Here is a 20,747-nt window from a genome sequence, read left to right as displayed (position 1 = left end):
CTAAAAAACTATAATTTAAGTATTTGATATATATATTTACGTATTTAATATTATATAATTCATTTCATATATAAAAATATAAAATAACATTTCTTCTATTTACAGTTTTAACAATATTTACCTACTTTTTATAATATTCTTTATCTATTTAATATTTTCAATTCTATCATTTATTCATTATCTAATAATATTAGACATTTTTGTAATACTTCCATTCTTTCTTCTAATGAATTTATAGCAATTTGAGTTTTATTTATAGATTCTGTTATGGTATCATTCATAGTCACAATATTTGATCTCTTTTCCGCAATTTTTTCCATTAAAATTTTATTTTCTTCTTCCATCTCATTTACACGCTTTTCCAACAACTCGCTTTCTTCTTTAATCTTCTGTGCATCCAATGAACGTAAATGCGAAGATACATTGCCAGGTGGTCTCCTGAAATAAACATGAAATATAATTAATAATTATATATATATAATTAACAAAATTATTTATCAATTATAAATTAATAATCAGGTATCGATTGTGACTTACCAAGCATCTTCGACCATGGAAGTATCTTCGTCCGATAATTTCGCAATTCTTTCTAATCCATTTTTTAAACTTCCTTCATTCAATATATCCTCCAAATCGTCATTCATATTATCGAAAAGCTCCTTGCACATTGCCTTATATAATTTTTGACCAATATTCCGCTTTGATTTTAAAATTGTAAGAATCTTGATAAAAGCATCTTCACTGAAATATTTTTGAATAATTTTTAAATATCCATTCAAATAAAATATTAATTTTAAATTCTACAACAGATTAATTATACATTTTATGAATTAATTAATATTAATATTAATTAATCTTCTATTTAAAGTTACTTAGTGTTAATTTTAATTAAAAATATCATATATAGAAATATATAATGCAGATATATAGAATAATACATCTTGTTTATATTTTATTTATTAATTTTATTAGTACATATAATTAATTAATACAAAAATGCGTATAGATTGTTGTATATATATATAAAACAATAATGCTAGAAGAAAATAATAATGCTTATTATTTTTTAAATAAAATGAAATAATACTAAATAAATTGTGTATTTAATAATCATTATATGACGTGGCTCTACTATTGCCGAGATCAAATTTTTCTTTGTTTACCGTCCATAAAGGCTCACGCGATTGAATGGGGGAAGAACCAGTATTCGGACAAGCCAATCCAGTTTCGTAGTATTACAAGCATACAATAGCAATTCGTAATCGTATTACACAATTTCCATAAATTTTTCATGAATGATTATAAACATAAAATCTATTCCTTAATTATAAAAATGTAAAAGATTAGATTATTTAATTCATTTAATATAATTTAATTTTAAAAAAAATTAAATATTTTTATAAAGAAAATTTACGTAGAAACTTGTAATTTACATATAATTTTATAGATTTATATACGATACACTTAAACGTACAATATTACATATCTTGTAGGAAGTGCAGGAAATTACGAACATAAAGACCACACCTTTGATTCTTCTTCCGTTGATTTACGCGCACTCAATCAGGCCGGGACGGGTGCAATTTGATGTCGACACTACATATTTGCATTAGTCCTGACCTAATTGAATACGCTTCGTGATATGTTTCTTCATTTCGCCAAATTTTAATTTGACCACTCTTATGAGATCATTATGAAAAAATTCTTACCGTAAATCTTCACATCGGAAAAGAAAATTGTAGAATCGAAAAAAAGAAAGCATGTAAATAATGAAAATAATGAATACTTCAGTCGTAAAACACGTTCATCACTAAGCTATTTTAACGTGAGAATAACGGACGAACAGAAGCACCCGTACGATCCCCACGACACGTACTATACGAATGATGGAGCCGAACGATGGTGACCACACCAGGGACCCTTTGTTTCCTCGAACAGTTCGTGGAATTCTTCGAAGGTCAACTAGTGTGTTGGGTTTCAAAGAGCGGCAAATTCTGGGAAGCCAGAATCGAAGGGAACCAATTTTGAAAATCGACTTGTGTCCACAGAACTACCAAATAGCAATGGACAATTGTTCAGCCACGTGAACACCGACAAATTAACATACGACTTCCAGAGAGGCCAATGACATCGAGTAACACCATCGTTCGTTTGGGTCATTGGTGATCCCTCCTTCTCTTTCATCACCTCTTCCTCCTCTTTTTACCGCCGATAAACGAAGTATCATGCTCACTAAAATATATTACTACCACGTCTTACTTGGTTCCCACTGATTATGCATTCTCTTTGGCTTTCTTAATTAAAACAACATTCTTAACCGCGGCTCGTACTTGACATACTTATATACTTTGCTAGTACTGTTATCGTACGAAACATATGCGAAAACATAACCTGAAATTCAACGATAATATAACCAAGCTTGATTTTCGTACTTATAAATCATTTACATTCCATATTTATTTTAAATTTTCGATTACTATATATTATAATTTTATTTTTTAAAATACAATTTATATTTTAATATTAATATTGGAAAAATATTATAAATATATTGGTAATTATTTAGAATAACAAAATCCTCAACAAATAATTTTTGGAATGTTGCAGAATATAAAATTTTAAATAACTTTTTCTTTTATATGTTATCAGCCTTAATTTTCGAAATATTTGCAAAAAAAAGATTGTTATTATTTCATGGAATTATATATATATATATATATATTTATAGTTGTACATACATAAATAAACAATCACTTATTTATTGTTTTTATAAATACATTGCAATAAGCGGTGTTAAAATGTCAAAATATATAACCGATCAAAAAGTTTCTTATGAATTATAACGGATTTAATATTTCAAATTCAAATTTGAACATTCTTTAGATCTGCGAAATGCAAAAATAAAATATAAAATTTATTTTTTTGAGCAATCGAAATTATAACGATTAAAATTATAATGAATACCATTTTCAGTATTTATCATTGTAATTTCGATCGTTCAAAAATTATTTTATATTTTATTTTTGCATTCTGTAAAATATTAACGATGCTTAAGCTCGATGTTGGATTCGAGACATTTTAATTCATCATAATTCAAGAAAGTTAGTTTAAGATTTTTTATTAATTTATTTGTTATATATCTTAGTTATCTGTTGTTGCTGTGTTTATATTAACAGAAAATAAATGAAATCGTATACTTAAGCATGTGCAACTGTGAATGTATATATTCTTAAAAAATCTAGCAATTTTTTTTTAAAAATTGAGCTGATAATAAAAAAAAAACTTATTTAAAATATTGATTTTATAAACAACATATATAAAAATCATAAAAATTGAAAATCTTTACTGAAAATCTTCTTATTTCATAATAATTATAAATTATATTTATATAAATTATATAAATTATATTTTTTTTAATATATTTATAATTAAAAACATATAATTTAGATTTAAATATTAATTAATTGCGCATGCGCCTATACATGTATCTAAAAAACCGGGAACGCCAAGCTGACAGCTTCCATAACCTCTAAATGTTATTTCCTAATAATATATTTTAATATAAAAATAATATATTTTATTTTAATTACGATAAATATTTTTTTTATTTGCGCAATAAGACAATAAGAATTATATTTTTAATTTAAATATTGAAATGATGTTAATTACCTCACTGATTCTGCAATGCATTTAAAACTATTTGAAATTCCAAGTTGAAATAGAAAAATGTTATTTGGATGCTCTCGAGCCTCTTCCATTTCGATTGAATAATATATAATTACTAAATTCTTGAATTTCAATAATTGAATATTTCACAAAAACTAGATATAACGGTTTTTCCATTCTACAGAACGCGAACTTTTACCACAGACAAACTATAGAACAGACATATCATGCTGTAGGGAACTTCGTATCCCATGTTCTGAAATACCGATCGTCCAAAAAATCAGATGTTTTACAATGCCCTCTATAATTTAAAATGATAAATTTAGGAATTATATTTGATTCAATTATCAAAATTCTAATCTAACAATTTTTAGATTCTTATTTCTAATTTACAATTTTTAACAATGTTTTTCTTTACAATAAAAATTTAATATACAATTAAATCTAAGATAAATATATATAATTTTTGTTAGAAAATGAACATAAAAAATGATTTTTATATCATATTTTGAAATTTTATAAAATAAAATAATAATTTTATATTTACAATATTGAATATTAATTTATAATTATAATTTATAATTTATAATTTATAATTATTATATAATTGTATTTGAAATTTTAGTCTCTATATATTTTTATAGTTTCGAAAAAGTTTGAAAAATTATTTATTATTAAGTTTTATAAGTATATTTAAAATATATTTTAAAAAATAGATCAATCATTTGTGGCAAAAAACATGCGATTTATCATTCGTAGGTAAAACAGAGTGGAATAACAACTTTCCACTCATTCATATCATAGAAATACAGAAGAGATACTGTTCCTCGTGTATGATATTATCATATCAATATTTTATTTCAAATTCATATATTCATATATGTATCTTTATATTTAAATTTAAAAAAGATATCTAACACAGACAAAAGATATGAAAAAGTTAAAAAAAAAAATATAACTTCATATACAATTTTTTTGTTTTATTAAAATATATATATAAAAAATTAATATTAAAAAATATATATATTTTCTATAGGAAATATTCTAGGAAATCATAATTTTTGGAAATTAATAATATGTAAGAACATCTTATTCAAAGTGAATAGTAGAAATGGTTAATGAGAAAAAAATTGAAAATGTATGTTACACTGCTGAAAAGAATGTAGTGCTGAGCTTCGCTATAACTTACTATCTAATTAACGTTCCAATTAAATTAAACACGAATGTGACTCCTAATAATCTGCATCACTATTAATTAGATCTAAGATCACATCGATTTTAATTAACATGTATTCGTGAAATATCTACTAAATATGTAAGAGAGAATAGAATTACTATTATAAATTTAAAGAAAAAATATTCCACTAAATAAATATAAGAAAAAAAATTGATTTTCTTTTATTTTTTATAAAATATTTCTCATTTCTCAAATATTTTCAAATTGAATTATGAAAATTATAAAAATTATAAAAATTAAATTAATCTTAAATTTATCATAAAACTAAACATAATACAAACCTATTGAATTCAATTTTATATTAGTTCATGCTTTGACGATGCAGTCGAGCATCGTTTTAAGCTCATGAGTCGAAGAGCTTGCTTTTATATTGCTCAGCAACCAAGGTGAACAGGTCGAGTCCGGGTGTCGGTATACAAACTATATAGAAATTAGATCATCTAACTCTATAGCTCGGGGCTAATGGTTTTCATCTTCGTTACAGCATGACTGCACCCCTACCCTCAGCGAACAACGGTGTTACAAGTGTTCATGCCTTCAGCTTCAAAGGTCACCATTGACGCTAGAAGAAGAAATATTCGCTGTTACTATAGATTCTCAAAGTACCTCAGTCGAACCAATGTGATGCACCTCTATTATGCAACCGGACTGAACTATATTTTCTTTCCCCGTAACCATGAGCCAGCTCACGAAGAGAAGGCTCACAGTGTGCTACCGTGAGTACCCATTCACTCGCTCACTCAGGAGATGACCCTTTTAAATCGAGAAAACGACATCTCGGTTAGTCTCGATCGCGTCGATCGTGGAGGATCCCGGATCGAATAATTGCGATATGTTTTCAAATTCCATCGAAGAGGATTCATCAGTGGTAATCTCTAACAACAAAAGATAATTTTACTAACGTTCCTTTGTTCTTTAATCCTTCTTCCATCTTTATCCTGGTCAATTACATCGTTCAACTTGGTCATAGCCTAAAGGTATCCAAGCAAAAGGAGAAATGTTTAAATTTTATATATTACTGTGAACGAGAAGCAATTATCATCACGATAGTACGCTCGGTATCCCGGATGAAAGTACATACTAATACGTATTTTAAGAATTCCAATACACAAGAATTTTCCATCAATTGCATCAGGTTGTTGCATAGAATTGCGAGAAGATAGTTTAGTCGCGGGAAACGCGTACTCATCTACTTTGTCATACTCCCTGTTATCATTGCGTCCACATGGTTGCATCAAAGCATTCAAGAACTACCTAAACCGCAAAAATATTTTCCTCCTTTGTCGACCTCTATGTGGTTCTTTCGAAATGGTGCAATCATCTATCTAGTAAGATTGTAACAAAGCAAGAGTCGAGACGATAGTAGGGAGGCATTATGCGTACAGTCCCTCCCGTTCGAGATCATTATTCAATAACGACGTGTGAGCCGCTTCCGCAATTTTCGTTCGTGTCTTATTCTCTTAGAATTCTTACTGGGGAGAAAGTTGATTTGGAATTGTCGTCTGATTATTCTGATTACGGGAATACCCTTGCGGCAATAGAGTATGAAATTATTTCTCTTTACACATGCATATGCCATGTTGTGTTCACAACTGCAATTAACTAACCTATCAAACGTATAACTAATGTTTCCTAATCCATTAAACTGCAACAGATGAACAAATAACGATATTTCTATTTCACAGTGTATTTCGGTTATATAATCTTGATAAATATTTTAACGAAATAAAATATCCCATCTTCTAAAGAATTCAAGAATTCTCACTGGAAGAAAAACAAAAGTATAATAGAATTTATTGCTAAAAAGATACATTAGCGGAACAATAAGAAGGAAAAAAAAAATTTTACTTCTCTTATAAAACTATCAGTAACACCATATTCGGCTTTTACCGAGGAGCCTCAACTGGAAGAACGATGAAACATTAGACCATAGATCGCTTATTACTCTCGGCTAGGATCCTGTCTTCTCATGCACGATCCTTTTTTGGAGACAGCGCCCACCGTTAGAGCGATTCGTTGAGAGCGTTGAGACTGCGGCGGAACAATTCTCGATGAAGTGTTTCACCGATGAACCTCACCTCTGGCATAACACGAGCAGCAAGATAGATGAATGCACGGATAGCGCGGCAAAGGGCTGGGTCTTCTCAAAGCGTATCGGTGTATTCGGAGACTCGATCCGTTTAGAAAGCATCCCAGTCTATTCTTTTCAGTCTATTCTTCTCAAGCTAAGATATACATTGTCTCGAACGATCATAGTATCCTATTATCGAGACTCACGATTGCCCCGTTTTTTTGCGCGCGAGCCGCACCCCTACACCAGTTAATTCGAATCGATTCACAACTCACCGATGATCCTATCGATCATCAAATCATGTTGATTTCTGTTGTCAATATCTCCTTGATTTCCTACATCTTCTTCATCCGATCCGATTCCAGGAATCCGATATCCATATAGCACGGATTGAATTTGTTACTATGATGTTGATAACTAAGCGTATTAACTCTTTCAATGTTAGCTGTAACAATCATTTATCGAAATCGAATTTAAAGAATTTAGTATCTGAATAAATGTGGAACAATGTGGAATAGAAATAGGATCACAATCTCCTTTCCATGAAATTACTTGAGAAATATTTATCCGTTTATCCTTCAAGATTGTAAAGCTAGTGGAGCGAAGGCTGAACGTTTACCAATAAGATGAGAAATGCATGGGAAAGACCGATGTGATTTATTGTTTTCCATGGAATGATTTTACTTCTGCTGGTACAAGTCGATACAAGATGTCGAACCATCAATGCGAGTCTGCGAAAGGCACATAAATCGATTTTAGAAATTAAAGAGTTTACATAACTGCAAGCAGCACACCGAGATAACTCGTTGGGGGAGTGAGATAGATTACCTCATCAGTTCAGGCACTTTCTTCCACAAACTTATTATAAGCATCATAGAAAGAAAGTATGACCGATTACGCAAAGCATTTCACTCACCCTTTAGGCAATACACGTGTATTATAACTAGATTTGATGTCAAAGCGATTGTATTTGGAAGAATGCAATTTAGAAAGATTCAAATAGATATTAATCTCTCAATTGGAATTACACTGTAAATTTGAATAAATGAATAATTTTTATGATTTTTTTTTATGATTTTCTTCGCTATCATGCTCTACACGGCAACCAAAGAGATGAACACATTCTCACGGCAATCATATTCACTAATACATGTTTCTTACTAATAACGCAACATCAATTAGCGTTTCTATACTGCAGTAATGAAGACCGTCTATGGAAAGCTTTCTAATTATAAGCTTCAAGAATTACTTATATAAAAGCGATTAATAAAATATCATTGATCTATGTTCGTAAAAAGATCCAAAAAGAATTAAAAAAATGACTCAGATAATGAAATCCATCATCTATAGAGTACAATAAATCATAGAGGTTAGGAGTTAATCACAATGTCGTTCGTGAAGAAATCAAAAATTTTTCTCTGGCAAAGATTAAAGAGATCTTTGTTCACGTCATTTCGAATCGACTCGATAAAAGTCTGAAGCCTGAATAAGGAACTACGAGAGTTCGAGACGATCCGTTCCAAGGCAAAATCGAAGCAACTTAGACGAGAGAGGTAAAAGATGGTTATTGGGAAGTGATCACGTCGAGGCGTCTGCCTTAGAGCGTGAGTACGGTGACCCGAGGAATCGTTAAGCGGAAAGTTACGTGCTGATCAGTAACACTAGAAACGATTTGGAGCGGCCTCTTATATATGTACACGCTCGCACACCTACGTGAAATTACGTACCATCGGTTGATGCGCAACGCACCAGGTTGCGCAATAATCGCGCGCGGTTGCAGAGCGTGCGTTGCTCTCTATAAGCCATCTCATCTATCGTGGATGTTGATGACGATGTCGCATGACCCCGTGTTTACTGTTGCGATATCGAACACGAAATAACCGATATAATTATAAAGATGGAACACACGCAACTTAAATCGTAGTTGAATCGCAATCTTCAATATCAGACTGCCGCGGTCATCTCTATTAGACGCTATTCTCTATTTTTTTTTTTTCTTTTACGATTGTTCTTTACCAAACAAAATATGGCACCTCTCTTTTTCTTCAGACATGGCTGTCATACCTTCGCCTGTCTATGCTTTTTATACATAACAATCTCGGTTCACTTTCATGTCGACCCGATTAGCCGACCTTCAGGTCCAACGAGAGAAATGCCCGCCGATCTATATCACTTAGCTTGCGCAATAACCTCTCATCCCACATCTCTCACCGAGAGCTCGTCTTCAGCCTTCTCCCTCGATTTTCTTTTACTTTTTCTTTCTCTTAAAACTCTTTCTCTGTCACTCATTTGTTAACCGAGTTCGCGAACTTCGTTGAGGGACGCTGCACCGGGTGTTCATCAGACTCGATGCTGTTTCTGAGAGTCTTCCTCCTGGGTGGGAGGAAGACGATCCTGAGGCCACGAATCGGTATATAAGCACGGTTGCTCCGACCTGAATCTGCACAGACCAATTATTGCCATCGTTTGGCGATAGAACGTTCCACTGTGCGACCAGTATCAACGGGGAGGTTCGTTTTTCACACAGATCGAGCATTTCGTCAACGAGATGAAATCGGTACGAGTAACAGTACGACTGTTTTTTTCCCGCGATAGATGGCGTGTCTTTACGAATCTCATCACTGCTTTCCGACTTTGATATCGATTTCTCGAAGAATCGCATGTTAGTGATATCGAATGCGAATCAACGTTTTATTATATCTATATTTTTCAGCATAGATTATTATAATATTATAAAAAAAATTAGTAAAAATAATACATTTTTATATTTTTTCTTAATATTGAATAGAATCTGTGAAATATGATATAGTGTGTTCACGAGAATTTTTTAGTGATATTATGATAAAAATTACGTTCTATTTTAATTTTGCAATAATCTAAAAACATTTTAAGTTTTCCAAAAAATTGATTCATTGCCTTGTGTCTTCAGTAGTCAAAGTATTGACAATGTTGACAAAATTGTTTTAACAGCTCGCTATCGCGTTATTGGCCGTTGTTGGTACGTGTTACGCAGCCCGATTAGACAACACTTACCTTCCCCCGGGCAATGCAGGCAGTGCAGGAGGTGCAGGATTAATACAAGCTCCCAATCGTCCTGGTGCTCCAGGAGGACCTGGTAGACCTGGTGGACCAGGTGGACCAAGTGGACCTGGACCATTTGGCGGTGGTGGCGGAGGACATGCGGCATATACCGGTGGTGGTGGAGGCGGAGGTGCCTACGGAGGTCGTAAGTATTGTTTTTCAATTTGTTTTCAATTTAAAATGTAAAAATTATAAATATAATGCATTCATAAAATATTTACTTGTTGCATATTTTACCTCGACTTCAATAGAATATTCGATAATAAATCGATATATTCGATGATCAAATGAAATCGATTCTATCGGAAAATCGATCGTTCGATATAATCGAAATAATAAATTCGAAAATAGTTTGAATTATTTTTCAAAAATATTAAAATTATATTTTAAATTATTATATTTAAAATTTGCTAATTATTGCAATTTTCTTCGTCAAATATTTTTTTCAAATGTAATTTCCAACAAAATAGACAAGATTATTGATTTTCTCTTACAACAAATTACTATTTAACACGAACATAACTAGAATTTATAATAGTATAATAATATGGTTATTATCCCATGTTAGAATTTAATGTCTTCTTATGTGATGATATTAAGATTTACTGAAAGTATCATAAGAAGTATCATCAGAAGACTTTTCGAGTTCGTTTTATCGTTTATCTTTTTTTATTACTACTCTTAATAGCAGATTCTCTTAAGTGAAAGGTAATAATATGTAATAATTTCATGTCTTTTATGAAATGAGATTGCAATTGCTATTATTAAATCAATATTTTTTAATCGTTTTTTAATCAAATTTCAATGTTATAACAAATTATTAACAAGCAAAAATTTTTAAGTTTTCAAACTTTCTTATTTTTTTCTTTGATGTTATCCTAATCTAGGAATATAATTTTTTACTTGCATATTTGTTATGCAATTAAGACAAAATGTGTACTTAAACAGAATATTAGCACCTTGATATCATTTATTAATTCTTTTTTCTCGTTAATTCCCGACTAAAAATATTATTTATCATTAATCTCAATATTTTGCACATTAGTAAAACTTGCGCAGGAAATCTTGATACATACAAAAAAATTCGATATAACAAATTATTCAATCGAGATATTTATCATACATCGTTTCAACAATACGTGCATAGAGAAAATTATTTGAATGATTATAAAATTCTGTTGTATCACATTGAATACATAGAAAAAGCGAAGAAAGAAAGAAAATGATGAAAGACATTTCGTCGGTCGAATTGCATAAAAATATGTAAAATATGCCGTGAAACCAGAGCTCATTTCGTGTCATGGAGACGAAAGAAAAGTGAAAATCGCGGTTCAGCGCGAAACACTTAATCACTTTATCCCTTGAGGCGCTTCTCTAATGAAGATACCCGGCACGATTCCAGTAACGAGACTCTCGAATCTACGTATGATTCGACGACGGTGAGAATTCTCGATGGATTGCGAAAATAACATCAAAGCGTTTCGTCTCTGTGTCTTTTGTACGGTCTCGTCGCGACCGACCGAGTAATTAGGTTCTATTCACTTATGGATTAATCTCGAGTATGTTCGCGGATTTCACCTCGTGTGTCGTAATCTCGTGTATGGCACAGATATGTTGATCGATAAAAAGTCGATTATATGCGACAAAATGGGAGATGTACGTTCTATTCGAATCGCTTGAAATTCTGGCTAGGCTTGAATGCTAGTTTTTTTTGATTTCGCCGCGACTAGTCGATCATCAACTTTCTCAGTGAGTGCTTAAAAGTCAGTTGTAGAGAAAGGGTACTGGAGTCAATCAAAGTCTGTGGTAACTCGGCTATTTTTATGAACGAAACTTTATCCGAGTTAAATCACTTTACCTAACATTTTGAAAATTTTGCCTGAATTTATGCTTCAGCTGGCGGCGGTGGTGGCGGCGGCGGCGGTGGACCAAGAGGAGGACCCGGAGCAGGTCAAGAGATATCTATCGTCTCGTTTAACAATCAGAATAGTGGTGACGGCAACTACCAATTCAGCTACGAAACAGGAAATGGTATCAGTGCGCAAGAAACAGGTCACCTGCAAGGTGAGATCAGGGCCACTTTCGTTTCCCAATGACGGTATTCCTTACGTTTCTTCTCTTCGCGGTTCGTCGCTACCATTTCTTGCCGTTATGAATATTCCTATCCATCATCGTGCACGACCTCGAATCATTTTTCGTTTACAATGGAACAGCACTGATGAATGCAATAGCACTACAACTTCTCAAATATAATTTCTACCAAGTACTTTCCTTTCCATTCTTTTTTGATATTTTACTTCTAAAAAAAGAGATTTCTGCATCTAAAAGAAATGTTACAAAATTTAACATATATATTGTAAAATTTGAAGAAGATTAGGGATCACAGAAATTAGTTACAATTAACCAAGTCAATCACATATCCCAATTTCTGTCAATCATGAATGATTACCAAACAATGACCAAAAACATTAACGAGTTAGAAAACCGTAAAAATACTCGATATATGGTGCAATCTAGCCAAGCATCCGTTGCATCAAGTATTCATGTATCTCGGTTCTCTAGGTAACGGGGAAGCGGTAAGTGGATCATACTCGTATACCGGGCCTGATGGTGTACAGTATAGCGTCACTTATACCGCGGACGAAGAAGGTTTTCACCCCCAAGGCGCGCACTTACCGACTCCACCTCCGATCCCACCAGAAATTCAACGAGGTGTTGAATTAGCCCTTGCAGCAGAAGCCAGAGGCGAAAATCAAGATACTTCCGGTGGTGGTGGCGGTGGTAATGGTGGCGGAAATGGATATTCTTTAGATCGTTATAGTGAGTTTCATAGATGATATTTTTGCAAAATATTTGCGTAGATCATAGGATTGTTTGAACTAGAAAATATTGGAAAGAAATATTTTTTGATAATTAAAATAATTTGATCGATACATTTTTTGTTTATTTTTAATAAATTATCAAATTAATTAAATAATTTCATTAACTTAGCAGGAGGCGGCGGAGGCGGTGGAGGTGGCAGTGGCGGTGGTCGAGGAGGAGGTGGCAGTGGATCTTATCAGGGTCCAAACTCGTACCAAACAAGTTCAGGCGGATACCATTACTAGACGACACCGCATAAGTCATTACATATTATAGAATCAATCTTATTCCATTACAGTAATATCATTTAAAGGCGAACATATGTACATAAGAATATATCGTTTATGTAACTTTCTTATTTATATAAAATATGAGAACTTTATTTATGATTTGTTTCTTTTCCCCTATATTATTATTTAAAATTTTTGTTTCCTTTTTAACAATGTTGCATAATTGAATTTTAGTCATATGCATTTTTAATTTTTATTTTTATATATAGTTACATAAATTACATTTTTATACACTACAAATTTTAAATAAAAAAAATATTTTTATTTAATTTAAACATATATATATTCAAATAAATAACTTAAAATTATACATAAATTAAAAATTGCTATAACATTATACGTACAACAGAAAGAAATATCTTAATTATATTTACAAAAAAAATAATTTAATAAAGAAATTTTTTTATGTTAAAATATAATTATTTACACATTTGTTGTTTGTGTAGTGGAATCCACTGTAGATGTTTTAGATTTTGTTAATTCAGTTCCTCTGGCAAACTGAATAAAAAGTTGTTCTAAAGTAGCAGATAAAACAGCATAATCTTGGATACAACTGTATTGTCTTTTTAAATCGTTCATTGTATTATACATCTTTTCCCATGTGGTTCCAATATCATTCACGTGATACGCTATAAATCCCTGCAAATTAAAAAATAAAATTATATTAGTAAATATTATATAAAAATACACTTAAATATTTCATATAAATATAGTTTACCAAATTCTCATCTCTAATTTCACAAAGTAGAGATGATTCTATAATCTTTTTTATATTGATAACATCATCATCCGTTCGACTTGGATTTAATTTAATGTGAATATCGTAACCAGCATCGAATCGTTGTTTCAATTCCTGACTTGCACCGATGCAAACTAATTGACCTTTTACCATTATGACTAATCTATTGCATAAAGCTTCGCATTCTTCCATGCTATTATGAATATTTTTTTATAATAATTTTTTATAATAATATTTTAAATAGAATTATAACAATTTTCAATTGTAACAATATATATTATCGAACCAAATAAAATACCTATGAGAAGTAAGTATAATAGCTTGTCCCATTTTTTGACAAGATTTAAGTATATTCCAAAGCAATCTTCTAGCCGCAGGATCAACTCCCGTCGTTGGTTCATCCAATAGAACGAGAGTCGGATTTCCAATAAGTGCCATTGCAATATTCAAACGTCGTTTATTACCACCGCTATATGTATTACTTGGTTGATGCATACAAGCATTTAAATCTGATACAATAAACACATTCATAAAAATTTATATTGCAATTGTTTAAAATAAATTTTTAAATTTTTAAAAAATAAACTTACCGAGTCTATTAATCCATTTGTTAACTTCTAAATCCACTTTTGATTTAGGAATACCGCGAAGTAAAGCAAATAATCTTAAATGATCAAATGCATTCAAGGAATTGAGCAATGCATCAGTTTGTGGACAATATCCCATTTGAGCTAGATACTAAATGAAAAATTTATAAAAATATAATAAAAATAATACAGAAAAAAATAAAGAAAAAAAAAGAATAATAATATATTACATCTTTTCGATTAATATTAATTTCTGAATTTCCTAAGTACATGATACCACTATTTGGTATTTCTTCACCAGTTAACATTCTAAATGTGGTGCTTTTTCCAGCACCATTAACTCCAAGTAATCCAAAACATTCTCGTTGTTTTACTCTAAAACTAATTTCCTGCACTGCCATTAATTTCCCATAATATTTGCTCAATTCATAAACTAAAAATAGACTATCTTTATTATTTTCTGGACTTTCTAACAAATTATTTTCAGTAGTAGAAACCGTTTTAATTTTCTTCTTATTAATTTTTTTTGCTTCACCTAAATATAAATGTAAATAATAACGAATAAATTTTCACTCCAATTCTTTATTCAATATAGTTAAAATAAATATTTATAAAATACTATACCACGGTTTAATAATTTTCTAATTTCTACTGCTACTGCATGTTTCTCCTTTTTTACTTGATCATCTTTTATATCACATGGATTTTTTAAATTTTGATTCAATATTTTAGCATAGAATTTATGCGGTAAACGTTCCTCTAAAATAATAAGTATTGTGAAATATATTAATGGTGTCAAGGATAGATAAATAATGCATTCTTTCAAACTCATATCATTATCATAATTAGAAAAATAAGAAAGTTGATTCTTGCATACTCCATCCACACAATCCAAACCTAAAGAAGATTTATATTTTAATGTTTTATTTATGTTTAATATTTCCAACATAGAAAAATTATTAAAATATATAATTAATAATTCGTACCACAACATATATCTGAAACAGCTAAACAAACTACATCTTGCAATCTATTTGGTAATTGACGACATCTTGCATTTTGTATAGCTATATTGAAAAAAGACAATTGACCATGAAATAGGCTCACATGAGGTATCAAACGAAATAGATTTTTCTGAATCGAATATAAAATTTTGAGATTATCAAAATTATGAATCACTTCGTGTAAAAGATATTGAAATAAAACTAAAATATAATAAAAAAATATTAGTTTTCTTATTTTATTTTTTTCATATTTTTACAATATGTAATATAATATAACTTACCAAATCCAACAGGTACAAGACTTAAAACAGTTATTATTGTGTTTCTTGATTTATTAATGAAACTGAAGATATATGATATGATTAAAGAATTTATACCAAAAAGAAATAGCAGTAATATCATTGTAACTGAAAAAAAAATAAAAATATAAAAATCTATTTTTAACACATTTAATAATTATTAATATTATATTATTACATATTTCTATCACATAATATAAGCGTATATCCAAGATGATATCCATGGCATAAAATCCTAGTACAATAATAACTATGATATCTGTAAGAACTAATAAATCAAAAGTAAACATAGTAAACCAATATGAAAAAGAGGTAACTCCTGTCATTCTCTGGAGTTGTTTCATTTTAGTCTCTGTTTCTTGAAAAGGATGGACTACAAAGAGTGCTACAGTAGGAAAGAAAAAACAGCAAAAGATCAATACTCTTGTTAAAGATTCATTTTCTGGCATGTACAATATTGTAGCAGACAATGCATTTGGTAATTTTTGGCTTGAAACATGAATAGAATATTCATCACCAGCTATACTTTTAATTAATGCATTTGATAATAAATTTATAGTTAATGGCACACTGTGAATTGCAATCCCAGAATAAAAACCATTAGCATATAAAACTCCATCAGAAATATTAAATTCTGCAGAAACAATATAATTATTACGATATTCTGCTATATTTTGAATAGCACGATCCAATAAAGCTTGTGTAACGCTTGTATTTTGTTTTATGTTTTCTGTAATTCCACCAAAATATTTTATTTGAATTGAATTTTCTGTTCCAATACTTTCGTTTTTAAAAGAATATAGAGCTTTTGGATGTTTATACATATTAAGTTCTAATGGAAATATATTCGTTGAATCACTAGGCGTATCATAACTTAAGCCTATTAACACGACCGAAAAAAGTGGTAAAAGATACGTTAATATTACGTTAGTTAAATTTTTCTTGGTGTATATCAATTTCTTATGATACAGCGCTAAAATTGTTTGTATGCATAAACTCCATCCTTCTATTTTTTGTGATGGAGGACAATATAATTCATTCAAATGCTTCCCATTATCTTCATTTTTAATTACTTTTAAAAATACTTCCTCTAAAGTAATCAATGATACACTAATCCCAGTAACTCCCAGATTTTTTTTTTGATTTTCAACATTATCTAAAGATTGTGGTAAAGTTTCAGTATTCGGTACACTTAAAACAATCTTCTCACTATCAACATTTATTTGTTGTGTCCTTGGATCAAATTTATTTATAATTTTTTCTGCATTACACCATGATTTTGTTGATAAAGTGACTTCAATATGACCATAACCATATTGTTTTTTCAAAAACATTGATGTGCCATAACATTTTAATCGTCCTCCATGTACAATAGCAATTCGATCTCCAAGTATATCAGCCTCTTCCATATTATGTGTACTAATTAAAATTGTTTTCTTTCCTCTTATTTTTAAAATAATATCCCATATATCTCTTCTAGTTTCAGGATCCATTCCAGAAGTTGGTTCGTCTAAAATTATAATATCAGCATCACCAACAAGTGCCATTCCAAGACATAATCTTCTCTTTTGTCCTCCAGATAATTTATTTGGAAGAACATTTCTTTTTTCGTGTAACTTTAATTTATCCAATAGGATATTAACATTTTGTTGAATTTCTTTCTGTGTTTTATTTATACCTTTTAGCTAAAACATCATATAAATCTTCTAATTTTTTAAATTATTATTTACATATAATGTTATTTTATCTCAAATGGATACTTACTAGACCAAAAAATTTTAATTGTTCAAATACACTTAAATCAGGAAAAACTATATTTTCTTGAGGGCATAAACCCAAATTGTTTCTAATACATTGTAAATGTTTTGCTATGTTTTTACCATTTATAATAACTTTTCCTTCAGTTGGACTTATTACGCCTATATAGAAAATATTTCATTTAAAAAGCTTGAATGCATATATTTATTATAAAGGAAAAAAACTTGTACCTGTCAAGATAGACATAAGTGTAGTTTTCCCAGCCCCATTATGTCCCAATAAAGCTGTTATTTGTCCTTTATATAAATCCATTGAAATTCCCTTTAAAGCTTGAACTGTCTATTATAGAATAAATATTATTATTATAATCATTATGATTATATGATAATAATAATAATTTATTAATTAAATTTAGTAAGCTAAAAAAACTTACTGATTTTTGGAAACAAGTACTTTTATATGTTTTTTTAAGATTACGGATTTGTATTCCAGGAATAAGTATTCCTTTTGCAATTGGTTCAAAATTTTCATTATCTATGTTATTATAATCAAAATCCTCTATATTTTCATCAAGATTTATTTTATTCTTTTTTAAATACTATAAAAAATACTTTTTATTGTAAATAAAAACATAAAGCACACAATGATATATTTTGAAGTCATATTTAGATATTTCAATATAATAAAAAAATTTACCTTCAAAAAATAAAATGGATCTTTACGAATACCATATTTTCCTGGGAATACAGCATTAATATATACAGATAATGAAAAATGTAATAGAGTACCAAAAATTGAAAAAATAAATATAAATCCAATACATCCTGTAATATTATATTGTACATCTCCAACAATAAACATATTTGACCATTGAATACCAGTTACTATAAATTTTATAAATATTAAATATTATAATTAATATTTTAAAAGTTTCAAAATTATAATATAATATTAAAAAAATTTACATACAGTGAGATTCATATCCATTTACTTCTTCAAAAAATTTATATAACAACATATTTGGAAATAATATTCCTAAATATGGTATTATAGAAAAGATTTCTTCTCTTATTAAATGTCCATGAAGTGAAAAAGAAGCAGAATAAATAATTGATAGTGTTATTATCACAAAACGTGCTAAAAGAATTATATATTTTTATTTTTTAATTTATATATATTATATGTATATTTAATTTATATTATGTATATCATATGTATATTATATATATTTATTATGGATATTTTAATTTTGATTTTTTTTAAAAAACTTACGTTTTGAAAAATATGCAGCAATATGCATACCAAATGATATTAAATGAGCAACATGTGCTGTGAGTATTATCCAAAATATAAAAGTATTACTATAATATAAATATGGATCAACATTTCCAGAAAAAGTGTTTTTAAATAATATTATTATTGGTACTGTATAAAAAATACTAAATATAATGCCAACAATCAACCAACTTAATAAATTCTGATACTGTTTAACTCCATTCATTGCCATTAAAACATTTACACCAATATATTTTTCTTTTGTTGCATAATTTGTTTCTATACAAAGTGGTATTAAAAAAGCAATAACTGCAAACATACATATCACCAATCTTAACATTGTATCAGATTCATCTATTTTGACATGTGGAGGATAAGGCATTCTTTGTATTGACAGCTAAAATGAATATAATAAATAATATAAAAAAGATATTGACATTAATAATAACAGCTATATGCATATATAATACCTTTATATCCATCATAGGTTGTGATGCTATGTGATGTATAAAAGTTTCATCAACACATATTTGTAATTGCACAAATGGAATGGTATTTAAATATATGGTATGTGCATTATAATGAGGTTGATCAAACATATTTTGGAATAATATATTTGGAATTTTAAAAGAATGTCTGATTTTATATCTTATGTCAGTTGTATTATATTGTTCAAAAACAAGAGCTAAAACATCTGTAGTAGGAGATTTGGCTTGCAACATTGTATAAGCATTAATCATATCATTCTCAGTTAAAAAACCAACTACATTTTCATGTGATAATTTTAAACACATACGAACATCTTCTAAAATATTTTTTGTATACGCATTCTGTGGTACATAATATAATTGTGTAAATTCTCTATTTAATAATGTTAATTTTTGTTTGGTTTGTATAGGATAATATGTACTTTCATTAAATACAAGAGGTGGTTGCACACTGAAATCTCTTATAGCTTGTATCAATATAAATAAGCTAATAGGTATCAAACATTGTAAAAATATTGTCGTTTTCCAATGCTTTTTTCTAACTATTAAATTTTTATATAAAAGCAAGCCAAAAGTTCTTAATTCCTTTGTCATTTTTAAGTCTTAGATAATTATATTTTATTAAAAATTTTTAGATTTAATAAAATTAATAACATAGTAGATATGTTATATATATATAAACTGATAAGTTATACAATGCCATTGAAAGTTCATAAAAGTACAATGAATTAATAATAAGGATTGATGTATGAATCAGCATGTATACTGATAGAATATGCTTTAACTTGTAACCTTGATATCCAGTTATAAAATATTTTTTTTAAGTACAAGTTTGAAAAATTTATTTCATGTATAATTTCATATTTGATTTTTAATTTTTATAATTGTCATAATAATTAAATCTAAAAAAAATTTTATTAGAATTATAAAGTGATAATATAAATCTAATAATAAAGCAATAATATAAAATAAAAATAATATATTTATATAAAGAAATAATAAATATATTTAAAATTTAAATACATATAATACATACAATTATATTTTTAAATAAATTTGATTTTTTAACTTTTTAATAATAATAATATTATCAAGATAAAATTATTAAAAAAATAAAATTATTAATTGTGTTGTATCAAATCTTAATTTTAAATTGAATAAACATTAATAAGATAAATCAAATAAGAAACTCTATATAGAATTTACATATGTGATAAATACCTGTCATGTATCTTCTGTTAAATTTGTAGCAAAGATTTTATAAAAATATTGATATCACTTTATCATATTTTTACATATCATGTATATAATATGTTAATTTAATGTTTATAAATAAAGAAATTTAATGTTTAGCATTAGATATTTTATTGTTATAATATGCGTAATTATT

The 20,747-nt window shown here is 28.8% G+C and overlaps 3 protein-coding genes, 1 long non-coding RNA gene and 1 other non-coding gene across 9 annotated transcripts; 1 reads left to right on the top strand and 4 right to left on the bottom strand.

Annotated features, from left to right (window-relative positions):
- Positions 1–91: 91 nt before the first annotated feature.
- LOC107965854 lies at positions 92–3,940 on the bottom strand. Of its 2 annotated transcripts, none has more exons than XM_016917590.2 (3): positions 3,670–3,940; positions 538–741; positions 92–438 (listed from the first exon to the last, which is right to left on the bottom strand). In XM_016917590.2, exons 1-3 carry the CDS (start codon positions 3,756–3,758, stop codon positions 171–173), a joined length of 561 nt encoding a protein of 186 aa, XP_016773079.2. In that variant the 5' UTR covers positions 3,759–3,940; the 3' UTR covers positions 92–170. The 2 variants fall into 2 exon arrangements, with proteins under 2 accessions (XP_016773079.2, XP_026298658.1); XM_026442873.1 differs by lacking the exon at positions 3,670–3,940 and adding an exon at positions 1,710–1,777.
- On the bottom strand, positions 1,547–1,640 carry Mir92b-1 (microRNA 92b-1). Its single transcript, NR_034310.1, has one exon. It is a non-coding gene; the product is annotated as a microRNA 92b-1 (primary transcript).
- Positions 3,941–5,139: 1,199 nt separating the features above from the next.
- Positions 5,140–9,198, bottom strand: LOC102654316. 2 transcript variants are annotated; one of them, XR_003305356.1, is made up of 3 exons: positions 7,803–9,198; positions 7,527–7,705; positions 5,140–7,419 (listed from the first exon to the last, which is right to left on the bottom strand). It is a non-coding gene; the product is annotated as an uncharacterized LOC102654316 (long non-coding RNA). The 2 variants fall into 2 exon arrangements; XR_003305355.1 differs by having other exon boundaries at positions 8,702–9,198.
- A 179-nt stretch (positions 9,199–9,377) lies between these two features.
- LOC726950 (pupal cuticle protein 20) lies at positions 9,378–13,299 on the top strand. Of its 2 annotated transcripts, none has more exons than XM_006561818.3 (5): positions 9,378–9,531; positions 9,945–10,200; positions 11,952–12,119; positions 12,618–12,875; positions 13,050–13,299. In XM_006561818.3, the coding sequence occupies exons 1-5, from the start codon at positions 9,523–9,525 to the stop codon at positions 13,160–13,162; spliced, it is 804 nt and encodes a 267-aa protein (XP_006561881.1). In that variant the 5' UTR covers positions 9,378–9,522; the 3' UTR covers positions 13,163–13,299. The 2 variants fall into 2 exon arrangements, with proteins under 2 accessions (XP_006561881.1, XP_001122667.2); XM_001122667.5 differs by having other exon boundaries at positions 13,047–13,299.
- Positions 13,300–13,500: 201 nt separating this feature from the next.
- Positions 13,501–20,701, bottom strand: LOC726941 (ATP-binding cassette sub-family A member 2). 2 transcript variants are annotated; one of them, XM_006561817.3, is made up of 17 exons: positions 20,579–20,701; positions 19,340–20,259; positions 18,867–19,266; positions 18,564–18,731; positions 18,291–18,478; positions 18,028–18,192; positions 17,825–17,933; positions 17,601–17,755; positions 16,015–17,521; positions 15,819–15,944; positions 15,520–15,738; positions 15,158–15,292; positions 14,764–15,068; positions 14,537–14,684; positions 14,245–14,455; positions 13,926–14,139; positions 13,501–13,846 (listed from the first exon to the last, which is right to left on the bottom strand). In XM_006561817.3, the coding sequence occupies exons 2-17, from the start codon at positions 19,949–19,951 to the stop codon at positions 13,631–13,633; spliced, it is 4,878 nt and encodes a 1,625-aa protein (XP_006561880.2). In that variant the 5' UTR covers positions 19,952–20,259; positions 20,579–20,701; the 3' UTR covers positions 13,501–13,630. The 2 variants fall into 2 exon arrangements, with proteins under 2 accessions (XP_006561880.2, XP_003249939.3); XM_003249891.4 differs by having other exon boundaries at positions 13,502–13,846; positions 15,158–15,430.
- Positions 20,702–20,747: the final 46 nt, after the last annotated feature.

The sequence above is a fragment of the Apis mellifera genome, linkage group LG9 (assembly GCF_003254395.2).
Source record: "Apis mellifera strain DH4 linkage group LG9, Amel_HAv3.1, whole genome shotgun sequence".
Lineage (NCBI taxonomy): Eukaryota > Metazoa > Arthropoda > Insecta > Hymenoptera > Apidae > Apis > Apis mellifera.
The sequence above is the reverse complement of the archived record's forward strand: the minus strand, read 5'-3'. Positions and strand labels throughout refer to the sequence as shown.

What these genes read in the sequence shown, in the direction of transcription:
- LOC107965854 (XM_016917590.2), bottom strand. Translation starts at nt 3,758, where the DNA reads ATGGAAGAGGCTCGAGAGCATCCAAATAACATTTTTCTATTTCAACTT. An exon ending in TGCATTGCAGAATCAGTGAG is followed by an intron (nt 742 to 3,669) that starts GTAATTAACATC and finishes AAAATATTTCAG; the next exon opens with TGAAGATGCTTTTATCAAGA. An exon ending in TCCATGGTCGAAGATGCTTG is followed by an intron (nt 439 to 537) that starts GTAAGTCACAAT and finishes TGTTTATTTCAG; the next exon opens with GAGACCACCTGGCAATGTAT.
- LOC726941 (XM_003249891.4), bottom strand. Translation starts at nt 19,951, where the DNA reads ATGACAAAGGAATTAAGAACTTTTGGCTTGCTTTTATATAAAAATTTA. An exon ending in TTAATATTAATCGAAAAGAT is followed by an intron (nt 14,685 to 14,763) that starts GTAATATATTAT and finishes TTTTTCATTTAG; the next exon opens with TATCTAGCTCAAATGGGATA. An exon ending in AAATTAGAGATGAGAATTTG is followed by an intron (nt 13,847 to 13,925) that starts GTAAACTATATT and finishes TTTAATTTGCAG; the next exon opens with GGATTTATAGCGTATCACGT.
- LOC726950 (XM_001122667.5), top strand. An exon ending in CGGAGGTGCCTACGGAGGTC is followed by an intron (nt 10,201 to 11,951) that starts GTAAGTATTGTT and finishes TTTATGCTTCAG; the next exon opens with CTGGCGGCGGTGGTGGCGGC. An exon ending in ATATTCTTTAGATCGTTATA is followed by an intron (nt 12,876 to 13,046) that starts GTGAGTTTCATA and finishes TCATTAACTTAG; the next exon opens with CAGGAGGCGGCGGAGGCGGT.